This window comes from Clarias gariepinus, chromosome 6 (genome assembly GCF_024256425.1).
Source record: "Clarias gariepinus isolate MV-2021 ecotype Netherlands chromosome 6, CGAR_prim_01v2, whole genome shotgun sequence".
In the NCBI taxonomy this organism is placed as follows: domain Eukaryota; kingdom Metazoa; phylum Chordata; class Actinopteri; order Siluriformes; family Clariidae; genus Clarias; species Clarias gariepinus.
Genome location: NC_071105.1, coordinates 30360626 through 30373088, shown reverse-complemented (window position 1 = coordinate 30373088; position 12463 = coordinate 30360626). Strand labels below are relative to the sequence as shown.

Genomic DNA, 12463 nt, shown 5'->3' with positions numbered 1-12463 from the left:
TGATTAATGTGGGAGCACAAAGTACCTCTCATCCCTCAATCTTTTCTGGTCCATGCATGCCAGATACTGCAGAGACTGCTGGAGAACCAACTTAACTTTAAGGCAGAAATATGTTTTATCGCCGCACGGCCTCCTTCCTCAGATTTACTGACCAAGATCCAATTAGATCCTACAAAACAAAAAGCTGTAACAGACTGACCAACCTCAACAACCAAACAGGTTCTATAGCACATTCTATCATTCGTAACTACAGCTCTGTGGCCACCTGCTCATTTCCTTAACCTCAACAAAGACTTCCTTTCACTGGAGATCAAAAAAGTATTTCTCTGACCTGAAGAACTGATTCACCTCCAAGAGAGCTTGCATGTTCTCCAATAGGGTAACTGGCATCCAAGTGGGGCTGCCCTTGTCCAGCAGTGTTTCTGGTGACCCACCATGAGGAAAGACATTCGCCGTTTTTTGAGTGCCTGTGACATTTGTTACACAAAAAAACATCCAGCAACAGGCCACCAGCTGGCCTTCTCAGACCTCTCCCAGTACTTCATAGGCCTTGGTCCCTCATCACGCTCAACCTTGATATAGGGTGGACCACTTTTCCAAGGCCATACATTTCGTACCTCTGCCTTTCTTCTCCCATAAGTCAGCCTTCTGCCTATTTCATCAAATAGCTAATAGTTATGTCATGTGGCATTCCCCGATCACTCAGCAACATTATACATAGACTTACTTAAATTAACTTAACTTGCCAACATCAATCTATTAAATAAATTCTTTAAAACCTGGTTTAAAACTAAACTGTCCCGTCTGTAACAAGAACATATACTGCCATTAGTAGCATTCTTTCATATTGTGGTGTGTGGGTGTGGGTATGTAGATATATACAGTCAGTAATTAGGTGAATCTGAACTGGCAGTCAGAGCTTTTACTGGCTATGTTGGTAGTTTGGGGAAATGTAGACAGATGACTAAGTTTCTGGTTCATAGACCTAGTTGAGAGTGCTGGAACTCCAAGCATATACAGTAGTTTGTGTATTGGATGCCTTGCTAATAAACAATTCTATTTAAAATTGTCTGTCTCTTATACAGTGCTTCATAAAAAAAATTGTTTCAAGATATAACCTTAAAGTGCACACACAAGGGGTAACATGTTGCCTACTTTGTGTAAGCTTTTTAACTTTTATTTCATTTTATTTCTTGTTCTCATTTAAGTCTTATCTTTTGTTACTTTAACTAAGTGTTCCTGCAAATGTAAGCCATACTTTATTCATGTCATTTTAATTCATGCTTGATTATTCCTTATTGTCCAACATTCTATGTCCAAAGTATTATCTGTTTTTGCTATTTGAAACGTTCTTGTATTCAGTTGTCTTCTGTTATATCTTTTTATTATTTACTCTTTATTTAGAAAATCTTGTTACTTTTTTATTATAATTTTGTAATTATGGTAAACTATGTATTTCCATAATATATCTTTTTTATTTTTGCTATCCAGAAGATTTAATTTTGTCTTATTTCATTTCATCTACCTAACTGTACTCGTGTACTAGTGTTACATCTTTGTATTTTACCTGTTTACATGTTTTAAAGTTCGCTTTATCTGCTTAGACCTACAATTTTTAGTTTACTTAACCAATGACATGTGTGCATGTGCTGCCCTACATGCTGCACACATGTCTACATCTGCTCTTTTACAGGAGACATATTAACATTCTAACTATTTTATCATTTCTTTTTACCAGGAATCAGGTTCTGTTCTAGGAAACATTGGTTCTAGCAGCCCTTCGTACCAGGAAGCATCTGTATGCAAAGGATTTTCAACTTTGCTGTCTTTTTTACCTTTATATACATGTGAACCCTTCTGCAATACTTTACAAAACTTCTCTCAGATCAAACCCATACATTTCTAAGACAAGCATTTATATAGCAATGCCATAAAACACTTATCAGTGTACTTCACAACAAGAGAAGTTGGATCCCCTTACCGCCCTCTTTGATGGTGTTATCACTGTGGCTGTTTGAGTGGTCAGGCAGGTTATGGTGGGAGTGAGAGTGTTTTACTCCGACACTGTCCACATCCCCCGCTGTGTCTGTGCTGCCACGACGAGTCAACTTCCCTGCCAGACAATAAAACAACATTAATTAAATCAATATTAAACAGAAAATTATTCATTCATGAGTCAGTGAAAATATCAGAGTTGGAAAGGTAAGCAAATAAAAAATATTTTAATATATATTTTAAAGCATGCAATAAGCTAGTTAAAAAGTCAGTTTATGTAATTTGATATCATACTGGCATATTTTTTTAATTTTTTTATTTTGTGTAAATCACTTAATATAAAAATTTTGGGGTTGTGGAATGAATCATCTGAGTTTCCATTATTTCTTATGGGGAAATTCGCTTTTACATACGATTGCTTTAGATTATAAGTATGTTTCCAGAATGAATTATGCTTGCAATACAAGGTTTAACTGTACTATTCAATGAATTCCTGTCATCTAAAATAGTTGTAATAGTATATTAGAAATATAAATAGAAAATATAAATTAGGATTTATGAACTTATTTTAAAATAAGAGAACTGTGATTTTTTTTTATTATATGTTGGAATTTTAACCATTTCATGGTAATATAAAAAAAAATTTCCATTTATGCATAAAAGAACAGAAATAAATAAATACAAATTAAACTAAAAATGTTTTTTATATAATGTTTATGTTTATATTATTGAAATGCTCTACTACACCCTATTATCCTACCCATGATACTGGAGGGCCAGCCACTTCGCTCCAGGGGTCTTCGGTCATCACCCAATCCAGAGAAGCTCCCAAACGAGAAGGTGCTACGTGTAGGTGACACATCCAAATGGTCCTCATGCATGAGGAAAGGCACCCCCATACGCCGTTGTCTCTTCTTCCCAGTGTGGTGGAAAGGAATAGAGCCCTTTCTCTCTCTGTCCTCCTTTCGGTTCTTAAACTGAAGGTAAACAAAACTGTTAACATGCTGGTAAGGAAGAAGAAGATTCTTCTGGACCTTGTAATGTGCGTTAAGGACCTGAAAGCAACAAACCTTTTTGAAAATGTTCATGCTCACGTCAGTAGAGAGGTCTGGGATAGCTTGTCTTCGGAGATTGGTAATAGATATTTTTGAGAAGGTTTCTGAGCTTAGCGACCTCCCCTCCTCATTACACTTCAGGGTCATGTCCTAAAACAGAAAAGATATCACTATATCATTTTATGCATAATTAAACAATCATGGAATATAAGAATTCAGAAAATATTTACATTTACAAAGCAGTGATACCGTAAGGCCTTTGAGGCCTTCGTGATGGCATTATAGAAATATATATTATATATATATTCCATATATTCTATTTGTTTTATTCGCTCCCTATATATGAATTTCTGGAAATTGCAAATATTCCTACTTATCACTTGAAGAAAAAAGGGGCAGCTTCAGTGGCATTACATCTGCTTTCAGAATCAAGAATTCCTAAATCTACTGTACAATATGTAGAAAGAAAAAAAACAAAAAACAGCATAAAGCTGAAATGCCTAGAGAAAGTCACAGAAGACTACTGGCTAAAAATATTCCCATAACAAGCCCTTTTTCATATTTTACTAGTAGTATCTTTAACTAAATCATTATTCCTTCCTACTCCAAACATGTGATGCACTGTGACACTGAGTTGTAAGGCTTTTATATAATCCCCCAGTCCACATGCAACAGGTTTGCAGTGTAATCTACCTGTGTTTTATGTGTGTTAACCAGAGATGGTGTTGCAGCCACCATGGAGCTGCTCCGTGGTCGAGGCAGGGGTACTGTGGGGGGTTCTGGCGGGCGTTCAGGCTTCTCTTGGAGAATCTGTCTGAGCCGCTGCAGGTAGAATATAAGTGCCCAGTGCACACCCTCCTCTGTCCAGTGGGGCTGAAGCAAGCAACGTAGCACAGCCACATCAAAGTAGGTGGCGTAGCGTGCCCGCTGGCACACAGAGATAGCTCCAGGTGCTGACATCCTATTAGGAAAAGCAAGAGGTTTATCAGGGTCTAAATAAAAAAGTGTGATCCTCACCAACTTCTAAAAAAAAATCCAACAGATTTTTATCAGGTGTTTATCAGGATGACTCCACCACCAACACATAGGACATGAGAGCTCACTAAATGTTTTGTTGAAGATGAAAATTATATAAATCATATGATATGGCTTTCATGTTTATCAGATCTCAATAAAAATCAACGCTGGTTAGAGATTTTGGAGGAACTCTCTACCTGCATTAAATCACCAGATTCTCTGGCCGGGATTTCTTTTAGAATAATTTCTTCATCATTCCAGCACAGTTTCAGGAATTTGAAGAATCTATGCCAATGCACATTAAAACTAGTCTTGTGTCTTTTATTTGTCAACAGCCTACAAAGACCAATATTCCAGAATTCCAGTTATTCAAGAGTTTGCATACAACAAGTTTTCCTTTTCTATAAACAGTTTAAAGGCTTCAGTTTGCTAGGGAGCATAAATATTAGGTGTTGGAGCAATTAAAAAAGGTCATGTGGCCATGTGGACTGACCCTATTCCAGAGCGATGGACGCGTCAGGGTAAGGAGGGAAGTGCATTAAGGCATAAACCCATCATGTACTGTATAAGCCATGAATAAGGAGTGTTATGATCCAGGGTTGCTTCAGTTGGTCAGGTCTAGACTAATTTGTGAAAAAGTCATTCTGGGAACATGAGGAATCATTTTCACACATTAACTGACCACCACACGGTGTGCTGTAATCAAAGTTGACTAAATGAAATCTTACAGTGTGCAACTTTTTGTGGCCAGGGCGTATAATTGGGAGTGTGCATGTAGCTGTATAGTGCTTTTAGCCGAGAGCCTGTGCTTTATTGCCCTTGATGCCATGGAGAAAGTCAAGCAATTCAGCACAGACTTCAGAGAAAAAGCTGTCTCTCCACAAGTCAGATTTTTGAACAACTGAAGGTAAATACACATAAAATCTGTATAAAAGGGATCAGACATGTATTGTTTTGTTCGGAAAGGAGGGACAATTCAACTCCTGCCGTTAAATGAATTTTCGGTCAATAAAAACCCCAACAACAAATAAACAGGCATAGGAGTTGGTGACACTGGATACTAAACTTATACATGGACTATTAAGAGAGACATTCTTCACTACAGTATGTCCTGAAAGGGTGTTCTACAAGGAAGAATCTCCTATTTCAAGAAGGGCATAAAAAGAGAAACTGAAGATTGCAGGTGGTCAACAGAATGAAGATATTCCATTCAATACCATCAAATATTCCCTCACCGTCTATACCCTTTTGTCCTGTATTCTGGAGGAGCGAGCCTATCCCAGCAGGCTTAGGGCACGAGGCGGGGTACAACCTGGACAGGGGGCCAATCCATCGCAGGGCACACACATACACTCACTCACTCACACACTACGGGCATTTTGGGAATGGCAATTAGCCTAATCTGCATGCCTTTGGACTGTAAAAGGAAAACCGGAGTACCCCGAGGGAACCCACCAAGCACAGGGAAAAAATGCAAACCCCATGCACACAAGCAATCGAGCCTGGCCGGGAATCGAATCCGGACCCTAGAGGTGCAAGGCGACAGTGCTAACCACTACACTACTGTGTCGCCCCACCAAAATCTTTTACTATAAAATCTTACTTTTTTTCCAATTACTTTGGAAAAACAGTTAGGGAACTAAACACAGAAAATTAATAATAATCTTAAGTAAGTATAAAGGTGTTTACATTAGATGTAACGTTACATGTTTTTATTTCAAGATCTGTATTTTTGTGTGTGTATGTTACTCTATTCATGTAGAATGCTCACTTCTTCTGTGTGAGGCCTCGATCGCATGGTTGCTGTGAAATGCCTCCTTTCTCCACAGAGTTGCCACGGCGACAGCTTTGGCCTTTTACCGAAGTAGACGAGGAGTCAGATTGAGCAGATTCACACACCACCTGGAAAGGAGAGGAAATTGTGTTATATGACCCAGGCGGTAAGAAATTTAATTACTTCAAAGCTCTTTAGGGATTATGAGGCCTAGGGGGTAATGCACATTGTCAATAAACACAACCATCAGATCAATACCTTAGTAATTCCCAAATTTTGTCCACTTCTAGCTTATATTACTGAATATGTATGAAAAGCCGGTTTCTATTTTGTTTACACTCTCGTTCTTATTCACTCATTCTCTATACCACTAATCCGGTACAGGCTCACGCAAGGCCTGGAGCCTATCCCAGAAGACAGGGTACACCAAGGACGGGGTACCAATCCATATTTGTACACCAATTAACCAAATGTGCATGTCATTAAGCTGTTGGACAGAACCAGATCACCTGGAGGAAACCCACTAAGCAAGGAGAGAATATTCAATCTAAACACACACAGGCCTGAAGGGGAACTCAAACCATTGACTCTGGAGGAGCAAATTTTGTTTATATGTAAATAAAATATATAATACCAATCCTGAAATGTTATCAGTGATGTCAGATGTTCAAGTACTTACCGTAGGGCAAGGGTTGCTGGGAGCACAGAGACTACACTGGTTATTTACCAGAGAGTTTCTCTTTGCTGTGGGGCAGATTTTAAAAAGTTTTTAGACATTACTAAAAGAAAAAAAAAGGGTTACATTTTAATCTATTGGAATAACACGCACAGTGGAAATAAATAGAGTTTCATGTAATTCGTGTGTAAAAGGTCATGGTAAACGAATATGGCCACCATAAAAAATTGCACTCTTACTTTTTTCTCACAATTCTTTTGCATTAAGAGAACAGAAGATTTAATTTTACCTAAAAACTTACCAGTAACAATATTGCGCATGGGCTTGATGAGGGCAGAGAAAGCAGGCACATCAGGCTGACGATGCTCCCACATTGGCTGCCAAATGACAAGTCCACTAGCCAGTCGAAATGTAAGATCAGATTCCTGTACAATATAAAGTGTTTAAATGAGATTTAAATAAAAAGGTTTAAAGATGTTGCATATTAAAATATCTATACACATCATACACCACCACTGCGTAATACTATTTGGTTATATTCTTGTTTAAGGAGACCTAAATCAGCTTAACAAATTCTGCTGGACTGGCAAATCTGGAGATGGGAACTCCAGACATGAAGAGTATACAGAATTAAGACTATAATCAATGACAATGTATACAAAATAAATATGCAAAGAACTGACCTTAATGCGGTTGACAAGAGGAGCGAAGAGAAAAACGAACAGCTCTACAGTGGCCATGTTTTTGTGGTAAAGTTTGGCTCGGGCATACTCGTTCTCTTCTGGAGTACTGCCATTGCGTTCCAGATGGCTTTGGTTACTCAATGGCTGGAAGAAGGCACTGCTGCTGCCACTGCTGCCTCCTCCAGACCATCCATGCCCCTGGTCCTGGTGGCACTCCTGAGCTGCCTCCAGCAGCATCCAGTGGAGAGTGTGAAGCAGCTTGGTCTCGGCTACACCAAGTTTATCTTGGTGCCCTGGTCGAGATAGTGCTAAAAGTTAAAATGCAGCTTCAGGTAATGGCTCACAAAAGACAAACAAACACAAATGAAGAATGCCAAACTGCAGCTTTATTTCAGTATCCTAATCATCTTTACTCCTATCAATATAAAACAATATCTAAATTTATCAAAAGATAATAAACATGAAAATCCAAAAGATTTATAAAACTGTGCATAACAAACATGAATTCAATTCTGCACACTGATTGGGAATTGCTGTGTCATAGTAAAGTTGTTAGGTTTTGGGTTTTACCTAGTTTGTTGCGATTAGAGAGGAGTATGGCAGTGCAGTGGAGGACATGAGGGAGGGCAGCCTGCACCAGCTCCCAGCGCATGATGCTCTGGATGGCCTCGGTGAGAGCTGGAGAAAGCCCATGGAGCTTGTTCTCCACCAGCACCCGCTCAAACGACTACAAAAGAAACAAAAAAGTCATGCGAATATAAAGCAGCTGGTGAAGTGTCTTATATAAACATGTCTTCTGTTACTACTTAGCAATAATTATTTTATTGATACATAATATCGTGCCTGATTCTACAGTAATAACATTTATCCCTGGACATCCTGTTTAGTGTGTTTGGTGAGGTGGACAGGATTTCAATGTGTTCAAAATCATAATTTCATTTATTTCTGAACAGAATATCATCTGGGTAAAATTTTAAGTTAATACAGCACAGAAGCCATAATTATATAAAATGCACTAATTATTCCTTACTAGTTTTAATTACAAATGAAGTTTTTTATGTGGGTTGCTGATGTCCATTATTTTTGCTAGATTTTATGCTATGGTAATCCAGCCTCTCACTGCAAAGTACACATTCTGTCCTAGACTTGTCAATGCCTTAAAACCTAAAGCCTTAAAAGTAAAACCTAGCCTTACCTTGCCTTACTCTTTACCTCTTTACTCTTTACCTCTGACAAAGTGCTGCTGCACTACTGCTGTTTCATGTTTCTTAGGCATGTTGAAAACATAGTGTGACTAAGCCAGAGGAAACCTTGAACAGTGCTGAAAAAATAATTTTAAAAGATAAAAGAAGAATAATCTCATCTACTGGCATGATAATGATTTAAAGCACAGATCCAAGTCAACTAGGAAGAAAAAGCTTCAGATGAAGAAGATAAATATTGTGAAATAGCACAGTTGGAGTTTATAATCTAAATCTTTCCCCAAACCCATGTAGTGGCTCGGACAGGACATGTACACACATGAGGCGCCCTTTCAGTTTGCAAGAAAGAGTGAAACAACACTGTCAAATTAAGATGCGCTAAATAGGTAGGCTCTTGCCAAAAAAAAAAAAACTCTAAGCACAGTATGACATGCAAAATGTGATTTAACACATATTAGTTAGGAGGTGTGAACACTTATGCAACCAGGCTATTCATAGACTTTTTCTCCGTTTTCTTTTCTCCCTAAAATCATTTCTGGTTTTGCTTAAAATGGTTTTTGGTTGCTATTTCATATTAAAGGCCTGAAAAAAAGGTTTAAATTGCATCACAAATGTATATGACAAAAACCTGCTATTTTATCAGGGATGTGTTGACTTCTTATATCCACTGTTATACAATATGTTATGGTCCACAGGCTTATACAATCCATGACTTACAATATACTATATATAATAATACTTAATGTACACTATATGACTAAAGTATTTGGTCAATGACATTGTATCCAAATACCTATACCTTCAATACTGGTTTCCCTTTTGTAGCTATAACAGCTTCCAATCTTCTCGGAGGGCTGTTCACACTCCAATGTGTTTTTCTGTGGGAGTTTGTGCCCATACATTCTGTAGAGCATGTATGAGGTCAGGCACTGATGTTGGATGAGAAAGCCTTGCTTGCAATCTGCATTCCAGTTCATCCCAAAGGTGCTCAATGGGGTTGAGGTCAGAGTCTCATGTGCACACCAAACCATGTCTTTATAGACCTCGCATTTTGCACAAGGGAAAAGGGTTTGTTAACTGTTGCCAAAAAAAGGTAGAAGTACAGCATTATCCAAGATATCTTGGTATGCTGATGCACTATGATTATCCTTTACTGGGGGCCTGATTGAAACACAGAAACACTGAATTTAAATATTTTTTGTTTATATAGTGTGTAAGGAACACTTCTTTCATATTCAATCCATTTCTGGGTAGGAAGGCAAACAATCACATACTAGACTTCTGGTATAATAAAGTAGGATAGCAGGTCACGTGACGCGCGGCAGAAGGCGCAGGTGTAGTAAGTGATTAGGGAGGATGGGGGTAGGGGGGGATCATGCAGATCATAGTGAAGGGAAGTTCGAATCATTTTAGTGACTCGGTTCTTTGAATCTGGTTAATCAAAATGAACGACTCTTTTATTGAGTCATTTCGTTCTTTTGATCAGAAATAAAATAAAATGCTGTGTTTTCAATAAAAAATACCCCCAATACGTCTACATACACAAATGTTGGCTATAGTTCCAGTCATTAAAATATTACAATGAACCTGAAGACATATTATAAAGAACAGAATGAGCAGTTTACCTCTTATACCTTTTATAGTCTTTTAAATCGCATAGCGCCTATGGGAGTCACGTGACAAGAGAACGCGCGCGCCCAATTGAAAATGAACGAATCACTCCCTGAGACGACTCGTTCATCTGAGTCATGTTAAAGATTCGTTTAAAAAGAACGAATCGTTCGTGAACGACCCATCACTCACCACGCAGGATGCTTCATACTGCTTCCCCAACTTCGGCCGCAAAAACGCGCTGAAAACAATACAAATAATAAATAAATACATCTTAGTTTAATAGAAAAAATAGTTTATATTTTTTAAATATAGTATATTACAGTAAGCGAATAGTCTGACGCGAAAACAAGCCTGCACGTATACACCACATATACACATCACCTCTTATTAAACATACACAGTTAAACACACTGGCCTGAGATGACACGCACTGGAAGAGCAAAATACAATAAATATGGAAATGAATAATGAGTGAAAGAAATGATGAGGAAAAAGAGAAATCTAACTCAAAACCGAGCACAGATTATTAGTTCTAGCCTTTAATTATAATTATGTTGTATGTATTTTAATGCGGTTGACAAGCGGAGCGAAGAGAAAATACGGCTGAATGTCCGACCTGGTCTGTCTCCACAGGAAGGTCTGGATGGGGAACGGTATTCCTCCGCAGCTCTCCTGCTCGCTGTCATCCAAGCTCTTCCTCTTCACCATTTTCACCGAGACTCACACACGGTCAGCTCAAATGTGTCCTGAACAGGAGCATGGAAGATTATATCGTCTCAGTATGACAAGAAAATGGGCAGAATAGAAATGTTCTAATGGCTCGTGCACGCCGTCGTGTTTCAGGGGCAGCGACATCCAGTTAATCACCGAGTCACCGTTTAAAGACACAGCAGAGGAAATGGACGGAAACCGGCAGCCAACATCCGGCCTGAGGACACTAAACAGTCCACATCTGGATTCTTCTAGGCTAGGATGTAAAAAAATATTCAGTCAATTACCTACGTACAACCAAAAAAAAAAATGTTGTGTTTAAATGAATAAATAAATAAATAAATAAACACCTTGTTTTTGGGTTGCTATTCTTATAGTTATATCCTTAGTTTACTCACCTGTAATATACAGTACATATTATGGTGTATTGACAGGCTGCAATACACCATTTGAAAATTGTCTGTTAATGTAAGAATAACAGTCATCAGCCTTCCAATTATCCTCTCTCATCTATTCCAACCTGTGGCTTAACAAACAGGGACTTAAGTAAGTCCACCCTGTAAAATATAACTTGGTAGGTTTTCTCCAGGTATTTCAGATTCCTCCCACAGTCCAAAGACGGCGTTCCCAAATTTCCTGTCATGTGTGAATGAGTATTTGCGTATGTGTGTGTGTTTGTGTGTGCTGCCCTACGATGATTCGCACCCTGTCCAGGATGGACTATCCTGACCACAATCAAGAAAAGACAATAACATTATCAAACAATCAGCAACTGCGGTAAAGCCCTGACAGTGCATTTCAAGGAAGTTAATTGAAGTGTGTCCTTGCCCAAGGAACCAGACCTAATATACAGGTGCATCTCAATAAATTTAAATATCATTTTTTTATTTATGTCAGTAATTAAATAGAAAAATAAAAACTTATATTATATTGATTCATTACACACAGACTGATATTTTTCAAGTTTATATTTCTTTTCATTTTGATGATTATGGCTTATAGGTAAAGAAAACCCAAAATTCAGTATCTCAGAAAATTTTAATCTTACTTAAGACCAATAATAATAATAAAATTAACACAAATCTTGGCCTACTGAAAAGAATGAACATGTACAGCGCTCAGTATTTGAACGAGGCTCCTTTTGCAGATGACATGGCTCTCCAAACCACCACTGACTGTCAGCCATAATCATCATAATTAAAATTAAAACTAGAAATATATGTCTGTGCGTAATGAATCTATATAGGAGTTTCACTTTTGAATTGCTGAAATTTTCTGCTTTTTGTGTTTTTCTAGTACGTGATCTGGTATTAGTTATGCTAGTTACCTAATTTATTTAGATGCATTGCAGTTTCTATTCTTTTCACATTTCCTGAGACTGCTTCATCACCTTTGTTGGTCTTATGTCCACTGGTGTGAGAAGGCCTTCTGCTAAATTTTCGAGCATGGCTGTAAGAAATTGCTCATTAGGCTATTTAGTGAGGTTAGGCAATAATGTCAGGTGAGAAGGTCTGGGGCATTTTAGATTGCCTGATCTAAGGGTTGACTGCTAGCCAGCAGTTTTGAAACAGAATCTTATTTTACAAGAGTTTCAGTGGGAATGTGTTCTACCCTTAAATTGCTATTTTTTAAATATTTTCAAAAGGATCATTAATGCAACCACCTTACACACAACAGAAAGTCATAACACTTTGGGCATCTTTAGGATTATCAAATTCAAAATGATCTAGAGTCTC

At 38.0% G+C, this 12463-nt stretch overlaps 1 protein-coding gene across 1 annotated transcript in view; it reads right to left on the bottom strand.

Moving 5' to 3' along the window:
* LOC128526433 (protein unc-80 homolog) overlaps window positions 1-10821 on the bottom strand; it is a 50325-nt gene extending 39504 nt beyond the window's left edge. Inside the window, exons 1-11 of the mRNA XM_053498263.1 lie at window positions 10633-10821; window positions 10206-10254; window positions 7771-7927; window positions 7201-7493; window positions 6819-6942; window positions 6521-6585; window positions 5839-5969; window positions 3744-4011; window positions 3066-3200; window positions 2756-2972; window positions 1982-2113 (exon numbers count right to left, since the gene is read on the bottom strand). Coding sequence (XP_053354238.1) covers window positions 1982-2113; window positions 2756-2972; window positions 3066-3200; window positions 3744-4011; window positions 5839-5969; window positions 6521-6585; window positions 6819-6942; window positions 7201-7493; window positions 7771-7927; window positions 10206-10254; window positions 10633-10724 — 1663 coding nt within the window. The 5' untranslated portion in view covers window positions 10725-10821. The remainder of the gene's footprint in view (window positions 1-1981; window positions 2114-2755; window positions 2973-3065; window positions 3201-3743; window positions 4012-5838; window positions 5970-6520; window positions 6586-6818; window positions 6943-7200; window positions 7494-7770; window positions 7928-10205; window positions 10255-10632) is intronic.
* Window positions 10822-12463: the final 1642 nt, after the last annotated feature.